The sequence below is a fragment of the Ochotona princeps genome, chromosome 12 (genome assembly GCF_030435755.1).
Source record: "Ochotona princeps isolate mOchPri1 chromosome 12, mOchPri1.hap1, whole genome shotgun sequence".
Classification (NCBI taxonomy): domain Eukaryota; kingdom Metazoa; phylum Chordata; class Mammalia; order Lagomorpha; family Ochotonidae; genus Ochotona; species Ochotona princeps.
This window is the reverse complement of record NC_080843.1, coordinates 46,426,228-46,450,663: the sequence shown is the minus strand read 5'-3', so window position 1 is coordinate 46,450,663 and position 24,436 is coordinate 46,426,228. Positions and strand designations below refer to the sequence as shown.

Below are 24,436 nucleotides of genomic sequence, written 5' to 3'. Positions count from 1 at the left end.
GAATAGGAAGTATGTATATAACTTAGTACTTAATCAGTGAACATTTTTGTGGATAAAAGTCTTATGACATCTGTGCAAGAAAATAATTTTAAAAGGGAATATTGTGGTGGAGAACAATTAAGATCTAGTTAAATGGTGAGATTGTGAAAACTACTGCACTGATTTGAAACCAAGCAACCAACCACTTCAGGTTGTATTGGAGAGAAACGAGCAATCTCCATCCCTTAAGGCCTGAGATTCCTGTTACCTGTGGCTTTCTGGTTTCTAAGCAGTTGCATATAGGTAATAATGCTTATGAGATAAATGTGATGGGTTTCACAGAGGTTCTGGTGTCTTTACCATCTGTCTACCTCCTTTGAGTCTGCAGTGCCAGGACCCAGCCTTGCCATGTGCTCTCTCGTTGCAGGAGAAGGATGACATCCAGAGGGCAGAGTGCATGCTGCAGCAAGCAGAGAGGCTGGGCTGCCGGCAGTTTGTCACAGCCACAGATGTTGTGCGAGGGAACCCCAAGTTGAACTTGGCTTTCATCGCCAACCTCTTTAACAGATACCCTGCCTTGCACAAACCAGAGAACCAGGACATCGACTGGGGAGCTCTGGAAGGTCAGTAGCCAGTTGCTTAAGATGTTTGAAAAAGCATTCAGGATTCTAATTCAATGGCAATTCAAAAATCACCTCCTAAGAAAATGCAGAACGTTCCCATGCACAAACAGGTCATCAATAATCTAGTATGCAACAAAAAGAATAATGCATTAATCAAGTCAATTACACCCAAGCAGAATACCATTATAACATGCCTATTGTATATAGGCTTCATCCATTATCAGCACTAAGTGTTTTACAGAAGACAATGCAGTTAATGATTGGGTGAAATAAGCCAGGAGTTCCAAAAACCCAATTTATGTACTTAATGGACTGTGTTAATTTCTAGAGGCAAGAAATTACTGTCATTAACAACCTAAAAATAATACGGAACTTATGCTAAAAGTTCTTATTGAGTTTCTTATATAATGTTTCTTTGATTGGATTGTGGGAAGTACAGAGAAGTATTTTGAAGCAGAATCTTTAAGAGTTATATTTGGTGAGATAATACTCCAAAATGAGACAAAAGCTTTATTTGAGTTCTATCTAATGAAAGGGCCAGAGATATTTCCTTTTCTTTCTTTTGAATTTTTCATTATGGACTAGTTTCAGTATTGAGACAAAAAAATAAACCACACAATATTGAATGAATGTCACTGAAACAAGGGAATCCAGATTAAGTATCAGTTGATACTTTTCCACATGGCTTTATCCTAGCTGGGAATACAGCATCAATTCGTGTCCCACATAGTGGCATTTCTATCATTGATAGTCAAGGTTAAGAATCTGTGTATTTTGTAGATTCCAAAGTCTATATATCAATCCCACTAATCACCTACTTCTAGCTACCTCTGGGTCATCTCTGATGGGCTGTTTCTCTGCCTTTTGAAATGCAGCATATACAAAACAGGATTGATGATCCCTCCCTGCCCCTGTGGCCTTTCCACACCTCAAACCTGTCTGTTCTATTTCCATTACTCCCACCATTTGTTTTTTCTTTAGTCTCCAAAACTGAAAACCTTGGGTTCTATGGTGGTATCTTCTTCTCCTTCACCCCTAAATCTATCCAGTCAGCAAATGCTAATATTTTTTTTCCTTTGTAGTGGATTCTAGGTTGAGGTTTTTCTCTTCTGTTCTTCTGGACTCTAATTACCTCATCTACCAATTATGGTAATTGGTCTTAGGAACATATTCCTCCATTGATCAAACACTTGAATGTGCCAACATGTTAGTGCCAAATGTTATCCTTCATGTGTTTAATTTAAATGCATATTGCCTTTCAGTAATTCTGTGTACTGCTGCCAACCACATCCTGGTACTGCTTCTATTATATATCTGTCTTGCTCAAGAATTTATAACAGTCATAAACAGAAAGGACCCATACTGACTGCCACTGTCTAATACATAAATGGAAACCTGCCATCTGGCATTCACAGACCTCCGCTGTTGGGTCTATCTGCTAAACAGCCTTACATCTGGGACCTGTACAATACAGATTCTGAACAGAATAGTTCCCGGTATTCTTAACCTGTTAAGTCTCATGTTTTCAATTCTGCAATCATTTCAACAATGTGATATTTATCCACAGTTACTGTAAGTGATGCTTTTATTGCTCAATTTAAGTTTTTGATGGATGCCCTCTATATAGGATGGTGAGACATAATGGGTTAATGATGCTTTTGCCCATCTCTCCCTATGGGTTCATATTCGTGCTATTTCCTACTCTAACCCCTCACCATCCTTCCATGTCTTTTGCTCTTTCCTTCTTTGACTAGTCCTAGAAGATGAGGCTATAATTCCCCACCCTCCAAATTGTTCCCATGATATATATTCTTGTCTCAACTCAAATATCAACTTTATCTGCTTCATAGACATGATCTCTAATGTCTCAAGCTTTTGTCTTTGCAGAAAAGAAGTAAATATAAGCATTCAATGGCCAACTTTTAACAGTTACCCCCAAACAGGGTACTGCACACTACTAACAGATGCTAAAAAATATTAGTTGGATTGAAATGGGGGGAAAATCACCAATGCACACCAGACCTCATCCAAATTCCATAGTGTTTTGTTTTGTTTTTCATTCTGCTGTTTGACTTTTATGTAGTCCCATGAGTTGAGCTTTGGTCATGAAAAGGCATGTTTTCTAGGGACTTAAAAGATAACAAGTCTTCCTTCATCTAGGTGAGACAAGGGAAGAGAGAACCTTTAGGAACTGGATGAACTCCTTGGGTGTTAATCCTCGGGTCAATCATTTGTACAGGTAAGAATATGTGGGAACTCATGCATAATGAGCTGTGTAGGATTTGGTGTGCCTTCCATTCACAGTCTGTGTGTGCGTTGTAGAAAAGGGGAAGGTGCCTAATTTAGCCCACAGGTTGGGCTCTGTGCACCATCCTTCCTTTGGGACTAATACAAAACTTGTGCCTCAGCGAAATGTTGATGTGCTATCACCAGCTTCTGATCTTCTCATGAGCAGGCAAGACAGTCAATTTTAACTTTGCTGTTTGACATCTCCTATGCTGTTTGTCAAAGCCATGTTTCTCTTCCTGAAAGCTACATTGTTGGATGAAATGGTGTGAGGAGTGGTAGCAGGAGGGAAGGGAGGAAGAAGATTCCTCAGTTTCTCTGAGTTAAGGTTTCTGCACTCCAGAGATAGAGTTAGTCCTGCGAGTTCTATAGGATTCTTCCTGTGAATGTTCCTGAAGCCTATATATATGGAAGTGCCTGGCACACTGTAGACCCTGAGTAAATGTTGGAGATCTGAGAATTCCTTTGTGTTTGTTTTGTTCAGTGACTTGTCAGATGCCCTGGTCATCTTCCAGCTCTATGAAAAGATTAAAGTCCCTGTTGACTGGAACAGAGTAAATAAACCACCGTACCCCAAGCTGGGAGGCAATATGAAGAAGGTAAACAGTGACTATTCTGATGTCCCCATCAGCCAACAAGAGCCCTCTGTGAATACCTCATCAGGTGGCCAAACTTAGATATGTAATGTTTATCCAAGGATTAAATTATAGCAGAACAATCAGAAACCTGAAAAGTTTTATTAAAGGGAGTCCATTATTTCAGTTGATTACTTATTTATCATTCCAGGTTGGAGATCTTAAAACATTATCATCTAAAAATTCTAGTGAACATAATTAGAGCAAACAAACCCACAGGGTTTGCTTTCTTTTCTCTCTCAGAGGGATCCTTATTCTAATTTTCTAAAGAATTGGAGCTTTGTACTGACAACTTGTACAGATAGTTTGGCTACCATCAACACAGTGGGACATTGTTTTGTAACAACAGACTTGGCACAACCATTTCTCACCATTTTGTGTTTCTGTGACTCTTAATGACCCATGGCGTAGTCACAGGAGTATCTGCCCTACTTATCCACCCACCATTTGTGTACATTGGATGGAATCTCTAAATTTTCTGTGTGAATCTCCAGGAATTTAGCTAGTTTAGAAATAGTACAGACAAGTACTTGTGTGGGACTCTCTGTGTTGTCTGATATAGCCACAAAAAAAATTTGCACTAATAAATTCATTTTTATTTTTGCAGTTTTGAGTGTACTATGAATATTTTTTGGTAGCAGTGAGAACTTCTGTCTAAGGAAAGATAGAAATTTCATTAACCAGTATGGAATCTTAAGACTGCATGGTCATTTAACACATATTCACTTTATTTTCTGTGTTTTTATAACTTTATCTGATAGTGCCCATAAGCGAAATGGTAAGGCTAAGTTGTTTGCTTTCCTGTTCATTAACAGCTTGAGAATTGCAATTATGCAGTGGAACTGGGGAAGAATCAAGCAAAGTTCTCCCTGGTGGGCATTGCTGGACAAGATCTCAATGAAGGAAACCGTACTCTGACGTTGGCCTTGATTTGGCAACTAATGAGAAGGTAGAATAACTCATGGAATGACTTTACCAAATGACTGCTTTCCTAGAAGTACACTTGCACATGTTTAAGTGTGTGGTTTTATCCATGAAAGTATGTTTTCTACAAGAACTTGATAACCAAAGAAGTGCTTTTTATTTTGCTACTCTTTGTTTTTCTTCAGTTCAATTAGTTTGTGTTTTAGGTATTCTTAAAATGTTATTATCAGGATCATAAACATTGTAGATTATTGTTTAATCTTAATTAATCATACCTTGATCCTAATGGAGTGACTCTTTTTATGCCTGATGATGTTTTTTTCTCTGAAACCTATTTTTTTTTATTTTTATGCTTTTTTTTTTTTAATTCAAGAAGCAGGAAGAAAAAGAGACAGACAAAGAGAACTCCCATCCACTGAGTCACTCCTCAGATTCCCATGATAGCCAGGACTGGGACAGTCTGCAGCCAAAAGCCAGGAGCTCACTCCCAGCTGGGTGTCAGGGACCCAAATACTGGAGACATCATGTGCTGCCCTCCTTGGTCTGCACTGAAAGGGAACCGGAACCGGAATCGGGAGCTGGAGCCTGGAATCCAACCCAGGCACTGCAGGATGGAATGCCAGCATCTTACCTGGTGTCCTAACCACTAGGCCACATGCCCACCTATGAAGCGTGCTTTATCTAGTGTTAATATGTCCACTCCAGTTTCCTCTTAATTAGTGGGTAGCATGGTGTGTATGTTTTGTACCCTTTTACAGATTTATGTAATTCACAGCCTACTGCCTGTCAAGGGTTTTCAAACAAGAGAAGATTAGGCTGTATTCACCCACATAGTTATCCTATCTGGTGTGCATTTCCGTTTGTAGATACACATTGCATAGAGTGTCATTTTTCTTCTACCGGAAGTAACTCTAATAATGCAGCTCTGCTGACAATGAATTGTTTCATCTTCTCTATGTCAGGAAAAATTATTTCTTTTTCATTTTGAAAGATGAGTATGTAGTTGATGCCTTTTTCCTTCATTAATTTAAAGACAAGTTTTGGTTTTATGGCCTGCATTATTTCCTACAAAAAAATCCATTGTCATTTTTATCTCTGATCCTCTGTATCTGTGTTTTTCTTTTTCTCTCTGCTTTTAAAATGTCTTCTTTTTTTTTAAGATTTTATTATTATTGGGAAGCCAGATATACAGAGAGGAGGAGAGACAGAGAGGAAGATCTTCCATCTGTTGTTTCACTCCCCAAGTGAGCCGCAACAGGCCGGTGTGCTGATCCGAAGCCGGGAACCAGGAACCTCTTCCAGGTCTCCCACGCGGGTGCAGTGTCCCAAAGCCTTGGGCCATCCTCTCCTGCTTTCCCAGGCCACAAGCAGGGAGCTGGATGGGAAGTGGAGCTGCCGGGATTAGAACGGGTGCCCATATGGGCTCCCGGCACGTTCAAGGCGAGGACTTTAGCCGCTAGGCCACGCCACCGGGCCCAAAATGTCTTCTTATTGTGGGTGTTGAACCGTTTGTGATCCTGTTGTGTCTTTTCTGTTTGAGAATTGCTGAGATTACTGAGTGTGTGTATTTGTTCTTTCCACCAAATTTGAAAACCTCTGGGGTTTTATTTCTTCAAATATACATTCTCTACCTGCCCACACCTGTTTGGGGTGACTCTGAGTGCATATATTCTGTTATCACAAGTTGATTCTCCACGTAACTCATGGCCCATCCACTTAGTTCTTCTATCTCATTGTTTCCTCTTGGGTAATTTGTATTGTGTGTCTTCTAGTTCAGCAAGCTCTCCCTTGTCCTTTTTTTTTTTTTACAAATATAATTTCTAATACTTTATTAACCTTAAACAGAGCATATATTTTTATCTCAACATTTCTGGTTTCTTTTTCTGAAAGCATTGTTTTTCTCATGATTCTCCTGTCTCTTTTTTCCTCTCATATTCTTGAGTAAACAGAGTTGTAATTACTGTTACTTCTGAGTCAGTTTCTTTTCATTTATTTTTATAAATTGTGAGTGTAAATTTTTATATTGTGGAGTCCTACTTTCCAGCTGCTTTGCATGTCACCAGATACTATGAATGTTTTCTTGTTGCCTGATACTGTGAATTTTACCTTACTGAGTGTTGGATATTCTTTATTCCTTGAAATATTCTTGAATTTGCCCTGGAATGAAGTTAAGTTGTTTAAATACAGCTTGCTTCTCTGGAGGCTTATGCTACACTTAATTAGTTGCAGACCTTGGTTGGCCTCTTCCTACTGAGATCATACTCTGTGTGTCATGAAAGTTTTCTGCACCAACTGGTGGCAACTGAATAATTTTGAGTTCTGGTCTTCCAGATAGCTCTGCCTTCTGTTGCTGGCAACTATTTCTCCAGCTTCTAGTACTTTCCTAGCATGCATTCCCTGAGCGCCACTCAGCTATGACTGGGAGGGAAACACTGCAAAATGACTCTGGAGCTTTCCTTTTAGATGATCCCTTTCTCCCCACACAGCTCGCCCCTTTCTAACATTCTACCCCACAAACTTCAGAGCTGACCGTTCAAACTCCAGGGCTTCCTCTCCCTGCCCAACAACCTGGAAACACTCCCCACACTGGAACAATGCTTAGGCTCATCTTGCTTGTCTTCCTTCTTTCAGAGGCTGCTATCCTGTATATACTTCTTGTTATCTAGTGTCTGTGAAAAATTGTTTCAAATATTTGTCATTGTATTTTGGTATTTCAATCTGGTCCCCATTACTCCAGAAGTAGAAGTGAAGTCTGAACTTTATGTTCTATGACAGTTCATCTCTATCAAAGCTTTAAAATAGTTATTATTTAATACAGACTTTTTGATAACTTTTGGGATTGCATATAAATTTGTTTAAGAACCACGTGGTGATGTTACTTAATTAATACTACGTAGTGTGATATATGAGAAAATATATTGTGAGATCAATAAAGAACTTTTGGTAAAGAAACATGAACCTGGTAAGATTTTAAAGAACAAATCTGCAAGAGTGACACAGTTCTCTTGTGAATGCCTTTCTCGTTTCCCTATGCTGATGGCTCTGACCAGGCAGAAATCTCACATCTCTCTATTGGAGTTCATTAGTGTAACTGAATTTACCTTTATACCTGGAAGAACGCCTGCAGAAACCACCTATCGCATTTCATTCTGTCTAACGAGGTTATGGCAAAGACGAGGCTTGCAGGGTCCTTAAGCAGTTTAGCTGTATTCTCAGGCCATTGTATATAGATGCTAGTATTTATTCATAATTGGTTCTCAGTGTAATGATGTCAGTGCTTCCAGATAAGACATGATAATCAGCAGTGATCATAATAGATTTTGCTGCCTGATTCCCATTCACGTTAACAAGCACAGAACATCCTGACTCACTTCTAAAGCAGGTTGTCCTTAATGATGGGGGCAGATGTTCTAGAATTTCTCTGGTATAGAGAACTCCAGCACGAAAGCAGCACTAGCTCCATCATCTATTTGACTGCATGTATCTGGAGCACCACTGGTTGCTACTAACACCCATTCTCGCCAGTGTATTTCCAGAAATGTTGTCTAAACTGTTCTTTATTGTCTTTCACATATGGATTTATTTCTTAACAAATTGACGTTTGGTACTGCTTTACTATAAAAAACAAGCATTCCTGTTAGCTGTAGAGTTGCATTCATTCAAGGATTACAACACAAAATAACCTCTGCTACATTCTGTTTAATGATTAAAAAGAAGTTCAAGCCAATTGTATTTAGCTTTAAATTTCATAATATCTGGACATCACCTTGATGATTTTTTGTTTTGAAAGTTTTATAAAAATGTGGCCCAAAACACTACTTTGAAACTGGTATGGATGCGATAAGTTCTAGTCAGTTATTGCCACCTTCTTCTGATTAATAGGCCATATTTCTCAGGAGTGTTTACTACACATGAATTCCCAGAGTAAGAACATGGTCAGAGACCAATTTCATTACTAGAGAGAAAATGACTAGTAATTATGTAAATGAAAGCAAAAGAAATGAAAGGATTATTTTTCTTTCTCCTATGTGCCATGTATTAGCATACCTATTAACTTCACAGCCAGTTCAAGCTAGAATGTTTCATTGCCTGTCACAGGATGTATTCAATTGGCCATTTACTCAGAGAATAAAGGACATGTCACTTCCTTCCAGGAGCAAATGAGAGTGGGGGTTAACATCATCTTCCCCCATCAGTAAGCCTGGGAAGCATTCTCAGGTTGGAGAACTGGCAGTAGTGTGCGTCAAGGAGGGGTTTTCCAAAAGTCTGTGGAAAATGTACGTTGCTGTCTAATTCCATCTTCCCACACACTTTTTGAAATGCCTTCATGCATTTGGGACATAAGCAGGCTGCTAGCAAATGAAAACCAGGGTCAGACCCAAGCAGGGGAGTTGAGTCTGAGGCGGGCAAATGACTTGTCAGTTCAATGCCAATGTGAGAGTAATAAGACACACGTTGGAAGGCAGGGAAGCAAGCAGTCTCCATCCACTTGGTCACCCATCATGAGGACCTTGCTGGCACTGGGGCTCCTACTGCTGCTGTTTTGTTTTGAACACCTGGCTTTTCAACACAGCACATTTCACAAATACTGGTGATCCTGATATCTTTTCAGGGGGCTCCATTTATTAGCAATATAGCCCCCAAACAAGTTTGATGATATACCATGATTATCTCACAAGGAAAAAAATGAGATCAACACAGTCAAGACTTATTTTTGTTTTAAATATTGAATATACATTCAGCCGAGAAATTGCTTGGTGCACTGCCTAGGGTTGTAGCTTGACCCTATGTCCCTCATTGTTCCACCTGTTTTCCATGGAACTTACAAGAGGATATCCCAGTCTTCTGTATACCTCTGCATATTCTTTGGGGTTCACCTGAATGCAGTTCCATGCTGAGGGGCTATTCTTAAATCCACAGTCCAGCAGACTACCTTTCAATTGTCTGCACCTCGTTCTACAAGGAGCCCTGGTCTATGGAGATTGTGTTATTTTCGTGGATGCCCTATGGCATAAAGGTGGACTTTCCTCTGTACCACTGAAAGCCTGAGCTCAAGCGACTTCATGTCCTTCAGTCTCAACAAAGTGGAGAATTCCAGTATGGGGTGATGACCATTGAAGCCCAAGGTCATGAAAAATGCCGGCGATTAAACTAAATTCCATCAGATTCCAGAGAGAGGACGCGATAGAGCAAGAACTGACTTACTATGTCTATGAGAAAACAGAAAATCATAAATGGGATGATGAGTACCAACAGCTCAATGCCTACGTTAGTAGGGAGCAAGATGCCAGCTATCCTTAAGTCATAATCCCTGAGAACAGTTCAAGGATAGATCTTTTTCAAACTAGGAATATTTTGAAAATTGATCTGGGACTTATCTCATTTAAACTTATTGTTTCTTAGCATTCTGGCCTCATCTCTGCACCAATATTAAGCATTCTTATCTTTACTATCTTCTTGCTTTTCCCCTTGCTTTTCTCCCATCACCCTGTACTTTTATTACTGATGCCCAGTGGGCACTGAGTCTTCTGCTGACTCTTGACACCCCAAGATGAACAGAGCCCATAGAGCCCTTACCAAAGGGACACCGTGGCCAAAAAAATCCACCAAAAGTTCTGGGAAACAGGCATGGGGCAGGTATGATAACAATAGAGTATGTGGTTGTCAAAGTGATCCTTGAGCTGGGAATTTTTTGAGGGTTAGAAATTCACTAGAGAGGTCAAGCATCCTAAGCAGAGAGCATGGCTAAGACTTAGAAGTAGGAGGCTGCCCGATGGTTCTGTGTGGTGGGGCTATCCATGTGTGTGCCTCTGTGTGTTGTGTGTGGAGGCAAGGGAGGCATGAAGTGGCCAAGGAAGAGGGAAGGGGAGAAGGAAATAAGAGAATCACTGGGAACAATAATAGTTAAATTGTGAAGGGCTTTGTGTGCTACACTGGACTTCTTTGGGCCACAGAGAGTCATGGGAAATGACATGACCAGACGTGAACTTTAGGAGGGAGTTCTGTAAAGAGGAGAAGTGAAAGGAAGGGCCTGCTGATTAGAGATTTGGGGAAGAACCATCGAGAACATGTTATTGCCAGTTTGGTAAATGTCATTTGGTGGGGGTAGACACTCTCTCTCTCTCTCTCTCTCTCTCACACACACACACACACAGGGTGGTGGGACAGAGAGAGAGAGAAGGAGAGAGAGAGAAAATGAAGATAGAATGAGAATCTTCCATCCTATGATTCACACCCCAAACGGTCCCAATAGCCAGTACCAGGCCAGACTGAAGCCAGAAGCCAGGACCACCATCAAGATCTCCCCATGGGTGGTAGGGGTCCACGTACCCAGGCCACCATCTTCTGGCTTCCCAGGAGCATTAACAGGGAGCTGCATTGGAAGCAAAACAGCCAGAACTCAAACTGGTACTCAAATCTAGGATGCCAGTGTTGCAAACCTAATCCATTGCACCACAGGTCTATCCCTGAAAAAATGTGATTTTTTTAATAAAGTTGGAGAAACCATTTCTTCCCTTTCTACAGTGATAAGAAGGTGCCTTCATCTTGAGGAAGGAAGTACATCGTTCTTACTGCAGGCATTTGACTTGGAAATGACTTGGAAAATATTGGGAGGCGGGATGGGAAAAAGATGCATACTCCATAGGTTATGTAAGCAAACTCCTGGGGCACCCGTTGGGAGGGTGACCTCATTCAAGTCAGCCCTCCTAGGGGAGATGTAATCTCAGGACTCTTAAGTTTCAATTTGAGAAGCACACCCTGTAATCCTAGCCCCAAAGGTCTTGTGTGTGTCACTTGACCCCCACCTGCAAACCTGATCAGGAGGTCACCAAGTCTGAGCATTGTTCCGCTGCTTGGCTTGCTTTCCTTTCCAACAGAGGAGTCTTTAAGGAATGGTGAGTCTTCTCTGCCTCAGAGAACTTCAAGGACTTGAAGCATGTTAATAAATGCACCTCTGCCCAGCAAAATCCAACCATTCTCCCAACAGTCTACATCCATGGGGAGCCTTACCCCCTGCCTAGAGATCACCTTTGGTCAGGGTCTTCCTAACTTTTCTATTTGTATGGTGTAAGAAAGAAGGTCTTCTGTACTTCATTGTGTAGGCTACTGGGACTTTTCTAACATGGAGTGGTCAATGGCTGTGATCCATTCTTTCCTCTTCCTTTCCTCTCTCTTTCTGCCTAAGCCATGACGTTAGAAGCAGGTGTTTACGGCACAGTGGGTTAAGCCACTGCCTGTAAAATAGGTATCCCATGTGAGCAACAGTCTGAGTCCTGTCTGCTCTACTTCTCATCCAGCTTCCTGTTAATACACCTTGGAAGGCACATGAGTGACCTGGATGGGAAATGAACCAACAAATGGAAGACCTCTCCTTCTCTCTGTATAACATTGCCTTTTAAATAAATAAATATTTTTTAAGGAAAAAAAAGCAGGTATTTGCTTTGCATTTCACTGTAACATCTATACATTTATGTTTGATTTATAAAATTCTTAACATTAGGTATCTCCTTTTTTAAAAAAGATTTGTTTAGTTGTTAAATATGCCTTTCCCCCTCCAATATAATAGTGTCCAGACTGTCTATATGTATATGAAATATCTTCAAAGAAAAATTTTACCCCCAGCCCATGCAATTTTTCCACTTCATCGAATTCTTTGGCAACTTTTCTCCAGAAGTCCTTTTTGATTTTGCTCAGGTACACATTGAACATCCTTGAAGAAATTGGTGGTGGGCAGAAGGTCAACGATGACATTATTGTCAATTGGGTGAATGAAACGTTGAAGGAAGCAGAGAAGAGCTCATCCATCTCTAGTTTCAAGGTAAATGCCTCAGTCTCCTGCAACAAGCACCGAGTTCTATACTCATCTTTATTGTTCTGATGACATATGAAAGTGACCTTCAACGCCAGGTATTGGAAGCTCCCCCTCCCATTTGGATTCTGTTTAAATGCCCCATTTTGCTTTGATGTTCATCAGCCATCTCACTGACAAATTTCTCATCACTGTCTCCCATCACAATGCTAAGCACCTATCATTTTTTTTCATATCATGTTAGGCATCGTTCTTTAAAAGTAGCATAAAATGTAATCTTTTTAATAAGTTCACAGCTTCCTGATTCAGATTATCATTTTAATGGTGAAACATAACATTAAAAGCGCTCCCATGTGATTTTTAAAAAGTCAATTACTTGCTTATATCCAAATTTCATTTTTATTAATAACAGCATTGTATTATATTAAATTTATTAAATTTCTTATCTCATGTTTCATACATTAGCTGGATTCTCCCCCAGGAGAGCTGTGTACTTGATCCTTATTACACTAATGTCTGTGCTGCCATCATCACAGTTTTCTAGCTAGAGGGACACCTTGGGAGGTGTATTCATGGGACTGATGGGGACACTTGGACATGATATCAATTCTCTGCTTTAAAATCAAGAAAAAAAATGAAACTCTCTCCCCACCAGGAAGATAGGTCTGGGTGGGGTTGTGTTAGAACTCTACCATAACTGTTGTAAGTACTTTAGGGTAACGTGACCTCTCTTCACCCCCCAGTTAGCAGCTCGCTGTTCAGGCTGCACAGTGGAGTGCAGGCTGATGACCAAAGTGAGCAAATGTTTGCTGTTATTGCGAAGGCAGCAAGACAGACAGAAACAAGGGGATAAGGAACTCCCACCCATTGGTTCACTCCCCAAATGTCCACCGTCACTCTGACTAAACAAGGCCAAATCCAGGAGCCCAAAATTCAACCTGGGTCCCCTGCGTGGTAATAGGACCCCAAACACTCGAGACCCCCGCCCCTGCCCCGCTTCCTCCCAGAGTACACATTAGAGGGAAACTGGAATTGGGAGCCAGAGCCAGGACTTAATGCACGCTAGTATGGAATATGCGCATCTTTTTAAAGATTTATTTATTATTGGAAACGCAGATTTACAGAGGAAAAGAGACATAGAGAAAGACTGTCTATCTGCTGGCTGACTTCACAAATGGCCAAAACAGCCAGAGCTGAGCCAATTTGATACCAGGAGCCTGGAGCCTCTTCCATATCTCCCATGTGGGTGCAGGGTCCTCTGCTGCAGGGCACTGGATGGGACATGGAGCAGCTGGGACACAAACTGGCAGCCATATGGGATGCCGGTGTTTATAGCCAACTGAGCCATCTTGCCAACCTCAATCATGGATGTTTTAACTGCTGTGCTAAATGACTGTGCAGTACCCAGCCTTGATGCACCATTTTAGAAATCCTACTGGTTCCATCCTTCTCTACTTTCTGCTGCCATTTGCTGTCCATTTCTCAGCCTGCCAGCACTACAAAACTGTGCACTGAGAGCAGCAATGAAGTGGAATTTGAATCTTTGTGATTCTTTACCAATAAGTTCTGGGGCAATAGAAGCCTTGGTTAATGATGGAAACTATACTGTGTTACTCTCCTGATTTTAATATTGTGACAGTTCTTTCATTACCTGGGAGTAAATAAACATGATCTATAATGCTTTTAAAACCATTATTCTATCTCTACAGGAAGATGGGAGCTAGCATCTGGTAGGGGTCCCAGGTCCTGTTTCTTGCTTGGAATTTATTCTGATCTTGACCCTTAGCATGAGGCTCTTGAACCTCACTGGATGTGATGGCGACTCACGGGTGCACACACAGGTGTGCAGACTGTGGCCTCCACTGACGTGCAGGGGAGAGATGCACAGATGATGAAGAATTTTGTGCATTCATATCATGTGAGCATGCACACCCTTGCTGCAAATACCAGAGTGGTTATACATATTCAAGAAGGAGCCCAGTATGTTAAGTCAGAGGTTCAAGTTTTATCAGAAAGGTCACTTACCTTCAGTACCTCCTCTTTTCATCTGTAAATTCAGATTAGAGGTGAGTGCTGTGTTGCCACCGCAGTGCTGTAGACAGACGCTGTGGTACAAGTGGTTGAACTGTCACTTGGATTTTCCTTTCAGAGTGCCCAGGATCAAATATCACCACCAGGTCACTTCTTACTAGTATGTATTCTAGGAAGTAGCAGATCATGGCCATGGTTCCTGCCACTCGGGGAGGAGACCAGGATGGAATTCCTGGATCCTCACTGCAGTCTGGCCCACGGTTAGCTGTTGTGGCCATTTGGGGAGTGAACCAGCAGATAAAAGATCTCTGGATGGATTTCTCTCTTCTCTCTTTTCCTCTCTATCACCCCCCCACTCCTTTCCCTCCCTCTCTGAGCATTGAAATAAACAAAAAAATGAGATGATAACTATGTTAGGTGATTAATTAGGTAAGTACAATCATCCAACAATGTATATAGACTTCAAAACATGTTATACATAATATAAATACTCAAAACTATACTTTCATCTATAATTTTAAAATAAATAAGTTTTTAAAAAAGTTTCGGCCAAGAAAAAAAATGTGATGCCTCCATTTGGGGCTCATGGTAACAATCAAGTAAGAAGTTAGGAGACTGGGCCCAGCTCAGTGGCCTAGCAGCTAAAGTCCTCACCTTGAACGTGCCGGGATCCCATATGGGCGCTGGTTCTAATCCCGGCAGCCCCACTTCCCATCCAGCTCCCTGCTTGTGGCCTGGGACAGCAGTTGAGGATGGCCCAATGCATTGGGACCCTGCACCCGTGTGGGAGACCCAGAAGAGGTTCCTGGTTCCCGGCTTCGGATCGGCGCAGCACCGGCCCGTTGCGCTCACTTGGGGAGTGAATCATCGGACGGAAGATCTTCCTCTCTCTCTCTCCTCTCTGTATATCTGACTTTGTAATAAATACATAAATAAATAAATAGATAAATAAAAAAGAAGTTAGGAGACAGGACTGACAAAACCATGAGGATCCATGTGGCATCTAATTGCTGTTACTGGTCACTTTCCCCCAGGGCTCCAGGAGAGGGGCGCTCCTGGAAGCTCCTAGCCACCTGCACCCTCATCGCTATTCCTGCCACTCACCTCTGGGATACCCCGAAAGGAGGCAGGGTTTACCTAATACCTTCAGTCCTTTTTTAAGTCTTCCCCCAGCTCTCCTATGGTACTGTATTACTGTGAGTTTAAGAGACAGTATTCTATTTCTGTCTGGATGTTTTTCTCTAGCTGTGCTAACTTCTTCCTTTCCTTGGCTGAGAATGACTCCCAGCTGTGGGCAGGCAGAGAGTCTTCTGTAACCTTGCTGACACCCAACAGAAACTATGCTTGACTTGAAATGCTGTATGAAACCCAGTAGCACTAGCACTCACTGACCAGGCTCTCTGTAGTCTATACTGAAGAGAACAGGAGAACTGCTTTCTTTGAAGTCACTTTGTGATGTGCTGATACTACCTGCCATTTCCTTCCACGTAGGACCCGAAGATTAGCACAAGTCTCCCTGTTCTGGATCTCATCGATGCCATTCAGCCAGGTTCCATTAACTATGACCTTCTGAAGACAGAAAACCTGGACGATGAGGAGAAGCTCAACAATGCAAAGTATGTGCCTGAACCTGAGATTGGGACGGGGAAGGATGTGGTTGTGCAATGGGCACAGTTTTAAAAGTCTGTTGTCCGTGTCTTTGTGAAAAATACCTTGCAACGTGGATGCTTTTTCATCTCCAGACTTATTCTTCCTTTAGACATGGCACAGTAGCGGTTTGGGGCTCCCGGTGGTGGAGTGTCATAGACATCCATTGGCTGCTCAGGAGTGGGGTTCAACATGGGGTCTTCACCAACCCGAGAGCAGATGGCATCGGGTTCTGTAAGAAGGCCAGCAGGCCATAGTCTCTGAGCCAGATCGGGCCTGATGCTGCTTTTGTAAATAAAGTTTTATTGTCATACTGTGAACGCAGGCATACAGCGCGTAGTGCCTGTAGCTGCTTCCCTGCTGCAACGGCAGAGTTGGGCAGTTGCATTGCAGCTGCTTCCCATTGCAGATGTTAGCCAGCAAATGAATGAGTTGAGTAACAGCAGCCAGATAGTAGTGAAAGCTCATTTAAAAATAGATTACAATGAATAAAATGATCTTCATATAACTCTAAATAGAGCAGAAATGTTCTGACTCAGTTATGGTAATTTTGTGTGGAAAAAACATGAAATGTAAAACTAGCTGTTCTAATATTATGATGCCATAAATAAATACATACAATACAAGAAAGGAGAAAGGAATAAAAGAATTGATGTAGAAGATCAAGATATTAAGATGCATTGGTCTTCTTTCATAAAAATGTTTCTATAGTTGAAATATAGTCTGCAGACTCTTCCTAGCACAACTTTTATTTAGTTTTGTGACTTTGTTTTGCCATGAGCTATAGACTGAACATATCTACTCTTGGTGTGGGTATCGGAAGTATCAGGAGCTGGAGCCGGCATGATGGTTTAGCTAGCTAATCCTCTGCCTACAAGCACTGGCCTCCCATAGGGGCACTGGTATATGTCCCAACTGCTCCACTTGGTTTTAGCCTGGGAAAGCAGTGGAGGATGGCCCAAGTCCTTGGGACCCTGCATTCCAACAGCCAAAGAAGCTCCTGGCTTTGGATCAGCTCAACTCTGCCCCTTGTGGCCATTGGAGAAGTAAACCAACAGATCAAAAATCTGTCTTCTCTTGGTAAATTTGTCTTTCCAATAAAAACAAACAAATCGTTTTTCTAAAGCCTTAGAAAAAAAAAAGAAAAATCAAATCAGGGGCTGGATTAATACTATAACGAAACCTCACAACGTGTACAGAAAATGGATTTAAATGACAAGTCTGCTTTGGTGCCCCAAATTTGAAATCCTTGCATAGATTTTTTATAACATGAATTTCCACAGTTTTGAAGCATGTTCCCGGGAACTTTGTGGAGCCAAGATGTGTCCACAGGAGTGGGAGGAGCTAGTGCATGGTGTCAGGGAGGTCTGGGCGGTGGTCCTGAGGGTGCCCTCAGCTTCCCTACTTTCTCCCTCTTAGGTATGCCATTTCCATGGCCCGAAAAATTGGAGCAAGAGTGTATGCCCTTCCGGAAGACCTGGTGGAAGTGAATCCCAAAATGGTCATGACAGTGTTTGCTTGTCTCATGGGGAAAGGCATGAAAAGAGTATAAAGCCCCAGCAGGCCGAGGCAAGAAGCATCGCACTCAATCCCATCAACCCTGCCCCAGCAGTGCCTGGGCAGCACGAGACCACGCCTACCGCTCTGCCATTGTCAACACGATGGTATTACATCACAGTCCAGAAGAGTGCTTCTTGATTCACATGATATGTTGCCTCACCTTTATTTAACAGAAAGTGTTGTATTCTTTGCAGAAGACCCAATCTCCTCCATATATATATATTTTTTTAATTCTTGATTTAATTTGCTTATTTGATGATCTAGGATAAGCAAAGGTTCCAGGCAGTCTTCCTAGCCTCTTGCTCTTAGTCGCTGATAGAAGACTCAGTGTTGTTAATTTTGGTAGACACTTTGAAGCCAGATTAATGCAGCTACCTTTTCCTGGTTCAAGATGAAAACTTAGGAGTGGAAGCCATCAGACCTGTGCTGCCACCTGCTGGTAGAGGCCAACACCTGAGTTGTTGGAAGCCTCTCCTTTCCTAGCTCCCGGTGGCTGTGCTCCACACCCCAGATATCCATGCCTACTCTCTTCTGGCCAAATTTGTTTCAGAGGACTAGGAGCAAGTGACAAATTGGACGGGGTCTTGGGTCCTAATAATCTCTCATAGCCTGCAGAAGTAAACTGAAGAACTAAAATCACAATTCTTTAGAGTTCTTTTTATCCCAGTCAACAAGAAGGCGATTTTTAACTCTAGAATCTGGACTCAGGCTAAATCCAACATCTCAGGTAGCATCTCAGCTGCTGGTGCAAGGCTGACTCCTGGAAAGCTGTAATAGAGCACTGGACCACGAGGGGGCAGCATGGAGCCATACCTAAGCCTCTCTTTCAGGGTGCTGCTTCTCCGCTTCCTGCCATGTTAGATCTAATTATCGCGATGTGATTATTTGAAAGCAATCCTGCTGAGCTCTCATTTGCTCTTACATCTATCTCAGCGTATCTGACTGCTGCCACGCCATATTATCATTGTTCACTTTGTTGTTACTATGAAAGCTCTTTTTTTTTTTTTTGGCGACCTTTGAGCCCCCCGGGGGGGGCAATATGTGCCAATAAATAGCTCCCCCCCACATGTGCACACAGGCACATGTAAGTCCTTATATACATACACACATAGCCACATGGCAGGGAAAGAATGAATACATGCTGGATAAGAACTGGCTATATTGCCTTAGAGAGAGCTGATGCACTGAAAGTTTAAATTGTTCTAGAGTAAACCCAAAAGAACAGGATATATGTGAGCAGTTCTAGCAGGTTAAGGAACGCACATGCGAACCAAGCTAAAGCTACAAAGAGCTTTGTGAACCAACACTAGACTCCCTGTGTCACTAAGAAAGGGCTCTGCAGTGAGGTGTCTTCTAGGGGTGGGGTGTAATGCAACTTGGCAAGTCTTTTCCAAATATTTGAAAAGCAGTGCCCTGGATCTTTTCCTGGGCTGTGGGCTCAGTCCTTACGTGGTATTCCGGCTGTATTTCTAAGTGCACAGTGGTTAGCTCTGACTTCGATCTGAACTTTTTGTAGCCTCAGGAATTTTTTGCCTCCAAAAAGGAAGAATGTTACTGCCTTAATGGAAAATAAAGATGAAATAATGCTCAAATTCTTTCAAATAAAATATTCCCTATAGTGATTGTCTCTGGCTGTTGCCTTTTGAATGTTTAACCACCATGTACTCATCACAGCCACTCTTTCATTCACAAGCATTGCGGGCCTAGGACGAGGAAGACTTCAGAAAGTTTGTGGCAGGAAATGCGTATTATTTCAAATATGCCCTGCCCTGACATAGCCTCACCTTCCAGCCTGCTTTTCCGTGAATTCTTAAGTCTCCTCGTAGGTGCTGGACACTGCTGATTTGAGTAGCTCGTCTGTATATGAGACAGTCATTTTGCCCTGCTGGTAGAGAAAGTCGAGATGTTTAACAATTAAAATGAGAGGTGTGATCAATAATGAAGAGGGGTAGGGTGGAACAGGGTTTATGACGGGAAATTAGCGGTCAGGAGAAATGGTTGAGCTGGTGCGGCCAGGAGGGGACTGGCATTGCGGGTGTGAGCCTCCCGGAAGCACAGAGAGCAGGGACAGGAGTGCAGGACGTCCCCTAGCGGAGCTCCGGTGGTCTGGGCATGGGCGCTTCAGTCTGACGCAGGGAAGGACACAATGACTACGACCCTGCTTACTGAGCAAGCATTTTAAGAGCTTCCAGTCTAGCAAAGGTGTGGAACGTTAGGAGGTAAAATGTAGATCCTCTGCAATATCCTCAGATTGCTTTACGAAAGAACCCGTGCTGGGACAGAGGTTCTGTGGATCCCAGCTTCTCCATTTTAAGTCTAACGCAGCCGGCCTGTTAATCCAGATAAGGTGCATGCGTGCGTGCACACACGAAACACAATCAAAAGCAGAATGTGACACTACGTTGTCATAAGCTTGCAAATGAAGCATTATGGGAGCTCATGGGACAAACTAACGCTGAATGATCAGCAGAAGTTTGCAGAAGAGCTCAGCTCTGACAAACGAGAAGCGGGCAGGAACAGCGCCTTACCTGTGTTGAATTCCCCTGCAGAGCAAAGCACAACTCTGGATTTCTAATATGAGATCAAGCTCTTTTCTGTAAATGATTTATTTAGGCACAGATGAATGTTTCCTGACTGGGATTTGTATTAGTCATAAACAAATGTTTCCTGGGCAGAGAGAAGTCATTGTGAGCAACATTGTGAAATGGACTTAAACCTGGAGCATTTTTGTACTGGAAGGGTTCCTTCTGTCTGAAGTGCTGATATTTGGCTCTTGTGTGTTGCAATGCATTGCATTAGATGGCTGTTTCAAATCTCAGCTAACCTAGTGATTTTATCCACTGAGACATGTATTCCCTTGTATGTCCATGGAAGCACATTTGTAATCCCCAGTGTAATTAGAGTTTGTTCTCTTGGACCTCCTTAACCAGCCATCTCAGACGATGTTTAATACACGAGGGACAGTTGTGTGTGGGAGATGATTCTCCAGCCAGTCTTTTATAGTCACTGTCCATGATGACTGGCCTTTGTCAATCCCGGTGCATCCAGAATCTTGGAGTAAATACCAGTGAATACCAGCAGGGCTGTCTTGGTGAACTTGACATTGCTTTGCCCAGCCTGTCCCTGCCACCTCACCATCCAGAAAGCAGAGCTGAAGTTCACTACAGGCAGGCAGTGTTAGTGGTCCTCTTGTGAAATCCAGTGACTGGAAATTTCCTAATAAAGTTCCTGGAATCAAATTCTCACCTGCTAAAGATGGCTGTTTACTCAATCTACTCTTCCTATTTCTTGGTTCACCAATTGAATTTCTCAATGAGTAGTTAAAAGAAAAATGTGAAAATGATTTCTCACAGTTCAAGCCCACATATAATCAGTAATCCACCTTCTATGAGGCACAAAGGCAGATAATCTTGCCAATACCCACTACTTCCCATTAACAGCTTAAGACACCAGTAAGCACAGTGCAGTGATATTTGTGTGATCTGGCATGTAAAAATTGGGACATTCCATTTTAACTAGTATTTTGCTTTGAAGAAAGCTATCATATGCCATTTGGGGCATAGAAACCTTTAGAGAATTAGAATGTAAGCACATATTTAATTCAAATACTCTATGGAATCTTCCATAAATTTTGAATAATTCATCAGGCATTTCTGTTGCATCATGGGTCTACTACCATGTATGAGCCCCCAGATATTCAAATCTTCTTGCTCTACGTGTGGTGCTCAGACCAGAAGCACATGGTGGAAACTGTTTAGAAATCCATTCTCACCCCTACACCAATCCACTACTTCCAAGTCAGCAGATCTGATTTAATAGGATCCTCAGCTGATTCATGCTGAGGTTGGCATGTTTGTCCAACACAATTACAGGTTGGTGACTTACTCTCCAAGGTGGTATGTCAATGGAATTTGGAGGTGGGCCTCCAGGGGAGATAATTGGGTCATGAGGGCTATTCTCTCATGAGCAATCAAGCCCATTCTCTGATAGATGAATGGATAAATGGAACAGTAATTTTGTCTCATATACAGACTAGTTACTCAAATCAGTAGTGTCCACTACTCCCACTGGAGAGCAGAAGAGCTGGGATTTTGGGGCAGGCCCGGCCAGGCAGGGCTACAACACCTGTTGGCTGACATGTGAGCTGGGTTAAGGGGAAAGCCAGGCTGGGATGACTGTACCTACTGTTTCATGCATAAGCCAGAGTGGGTGAGGGTTGGTTGAGGTTGGTTGAGGTTTGGTTGGGCTTTGCTGCAGCATCAGTGGCAGATGCTGGCACTGGGGGCAAACTGTCAAGCGAAACTGTAGAACCACCTGGACAGTGCAAGAGCCGGGAGTGGGAGTGGCTCCATTAGGGAAACTGTGGGCACCTCCCTTTTGGGTTGCCACTCTAACTGTTGAGCAAGAGAATCAGGACTGGGGGTGGGCAGGCCAGACAGAAAATGGCACCTGACAATACCAGTGTAGACTGGATGTTGGGGCTGGTTGGGTTAACTAGGTTTCAATGCCCATTGACATGTATGAGAGCTGAATGGGATGTGGGACAGACTGGACCAGTCTGCTGTACATACTGGCAAGCATGGGAACCAGGACAGGGAGTGGGCCTGGTGGGGGGGTTATTACGGATCACTCCGACTAAGCTGCAGCTCCTGCTGGTTTACGTGAAGGCCAAGTGTGTGTTGGGCAGGATTGAGCTGGGCTCCAACACCTATTGGTTTTCTTAGGAGATAGGGCTGGAGAAAGACCTAACCCAGCAATTATAAACATGTGTGCGCTTAGGCTGATTTGGGTGGTGGACTGTGCTGGATCTTGTATTGGCAAGCATACACAAACAAACGGTATGGGATCACCTTAGATTAGGTTTCTTCAGGGATCCCCCCAATTGAACCACTGGACTCAGAACTCCAACCATGGAGAGAATTGCAGTTTCTATGGTCTGACTGTGGAATGCTTATGTCAGAGCTAGGCCTCAGTGGCTTAAACAGAGCAGTGGACGACGTAACCAGATGCACATGGAGGATATGGCAGAACATTGGAGCCTGCAGAGGACACCTGGTACCATAACAGAGGATGGAGGACAGAACAAATTAATCAACTACCCCAGCCAAATGTTGATGAGTGAATATCTGGGCAAACGGAGGCTCTAAAGTGAACTGTGACAACCAGTGGATTCTGGAGAGATTTCATCATGCTTGGAGTGGCTAGATTGACAGTAATTCAGAACTGTTAAACTATCAAAACCACTTGAGCAGGACCTTTGGAGCATGCCCCACATCAGGGACCTGGCATGGCATTGGGTGGCAGTCGTTGCCCATCCCAGGGCATGGAGGCAGTTGGGAAGCTGGGTGTGGCTTCTCCGCTTGTCTCCTCCTTTCCCTACACACAGGAAGGAAAAAAAGAGAATGTGGAAACAATGGTATCACTCATTTTCCTCTAGACTTTGACCCTTCCCACCCTAATCAACTATGTAAAAATCATCAAAAGTAAAATTTTAAAAAGAGATCAGGTTCCCTGGTGAGGTGTTTCTATGACTGATGGCATGTGAAGTTAAAGATCCGAAGGTGTGTAACATGGAAAGCAACTCTTAGCATGGCAACGTCAAGAACTGTTCTTCTGTGCAAGCCAGTCTTGGAGTTGTCCACCCAGCACAGACACAGCTTCCCCAGCTTCAGAACTGATGCCTTGGGGGGCAGCCAGCGTGGTCCTCATCAGACTGTCTCAGCATTCAGGGGAGCCTGCCACGACACCGCCTCAATCAGGCATGTAGGATTCAATTGTGGCTACTCCTGATCCAGATAGCACTTACCCAAAAGAGGTGATTTCTATTACAAGTAATGTGTCATTGGAATATAGTTGACATTTTACTTTCATTGACTTCTCAGAGACACTGAGAAAGATATGTGAAGGTCGAATTCTCTTGCCAAAAGGGATTCTGTCCCCACCCCCAAGGACAGATTCTGCATGCCTTGTTTCGTCTACTTCAGCTATTCTAGACAAACGGTAGTGTGCTGAATTCTTCCCGCATGTTTTTATTTATTTCTCCTTGACATGTCTGCTATGCAAGGCTTTATATTTTAATGATATCTTTTTAACTCAAAATTTAAGGACTCCTGTTTATTAATTAAGCCTGTTATCAATTCCAATCTTTTCCCAGCTTAATAATTCTATATTGCTTAATTTTGTTTTGTCTGGCTTTAATAGGGTCATATTTTTACTTCTTTTTCCTTAATAGATTATTTTTACAGCACTTTCATATTTATAGAAAATATCGATTGGAAAGCAGAGCTCCCACATCCTCCTTTCCTACACACACAGACACACACACACACACACACACACACACACACACACACAATATTTATCATATTACTTATATTTTGTTTAAGTGTGTAGTAGTTACAGCATGCAATAAAAATTAATAAATATTAACTGAAGTCCTTTAATTTACATTTGAGTTTACTTTTATTGTATATAGGAGCTTTGAAATTTTTTAAAAAAGAATTAAACTATTGAGGGAGGTATTGCAGAGGACTGTGTGTTGAGCATCTTCTAGGATGTTGGGTTGCCTGCATCCTACATCAAAGAGCCAGGTTGGTGTCCTGGCTACTCCACTTCTGATTAAGCTTCAGACTAAGGCACCTAGGAAGGCAGCCAATGATGACGCAAGCACTTGGATCCTGGTACCCAGATTTGGCCTGGCTCAGACTCCATTGATGTGACAGATGGAAGATCATGTTCTCTCTCTGCCGCCCTCCTCCCCACTCTTTCTCTATCTTCCCCTCTGTCACACTGCCTTCTGAATAAATTAATACATAAATGAGTGTTGATAAGTAAAAATCATTTATTTTGCATCGTCACTGCATCTCCCAGCGTAGCTTCACTGCCGTAAAAATGCTCTGTGCTCAGCCTGTCCATCCTTTCCCGTCTCCCTCATCCCCTCT

At 42.5% G+C, this 24,436-nt stretch overlaps 1 protein-coding gene across 1 annotated transcript in view; it reads left to right on the top strand.

Annotated features, from left to right (window-relative positions):
- LCP1 (lymphocyte cytosolic protein 1) overlaps nucleotides 1-19,117 on the top strand; it is a 50,631-nt gene extending 31,514 nt beyond the window's left edge. The window contains exons 10-16 of the mRNA XM_058670754.1: nucleotides 407-602; nucleotides 2,763-2,841; nucleotides 3,373-3,487; nucleotides 4,339-4,472; nucleotides 12,143-12,266; nucleotides 15,780-15,904; nucleotides 17,355-19,117. Coding sequence (XP_058526737.1) covers nucleotides 407-602; nucleotides 2,763-2,841; nucleotides 3,373-3,487; nucleotides 4,339-4,472; nucleotides 12,143-12,266; nucleotides 15,780-15,904; nucleotides 17,355-17,487 — 906 coding nt within the window. The 3' untranslated portion in view covers nucleotides 17,488-19,117. The remainder of the gene's footprint in view (nucleotides 1-406; nucleotides 603-2,762; nucleotides 2,842-3,372; nucleotides 3,488-4,338; nucleotides 4,473-12,142; nucleotides 12,267-15,779; nucleotides 15,905-17,354) is intronic.
- Nucleotides 19,118-24,436: the final 5,319 nt, after the last annotated feature.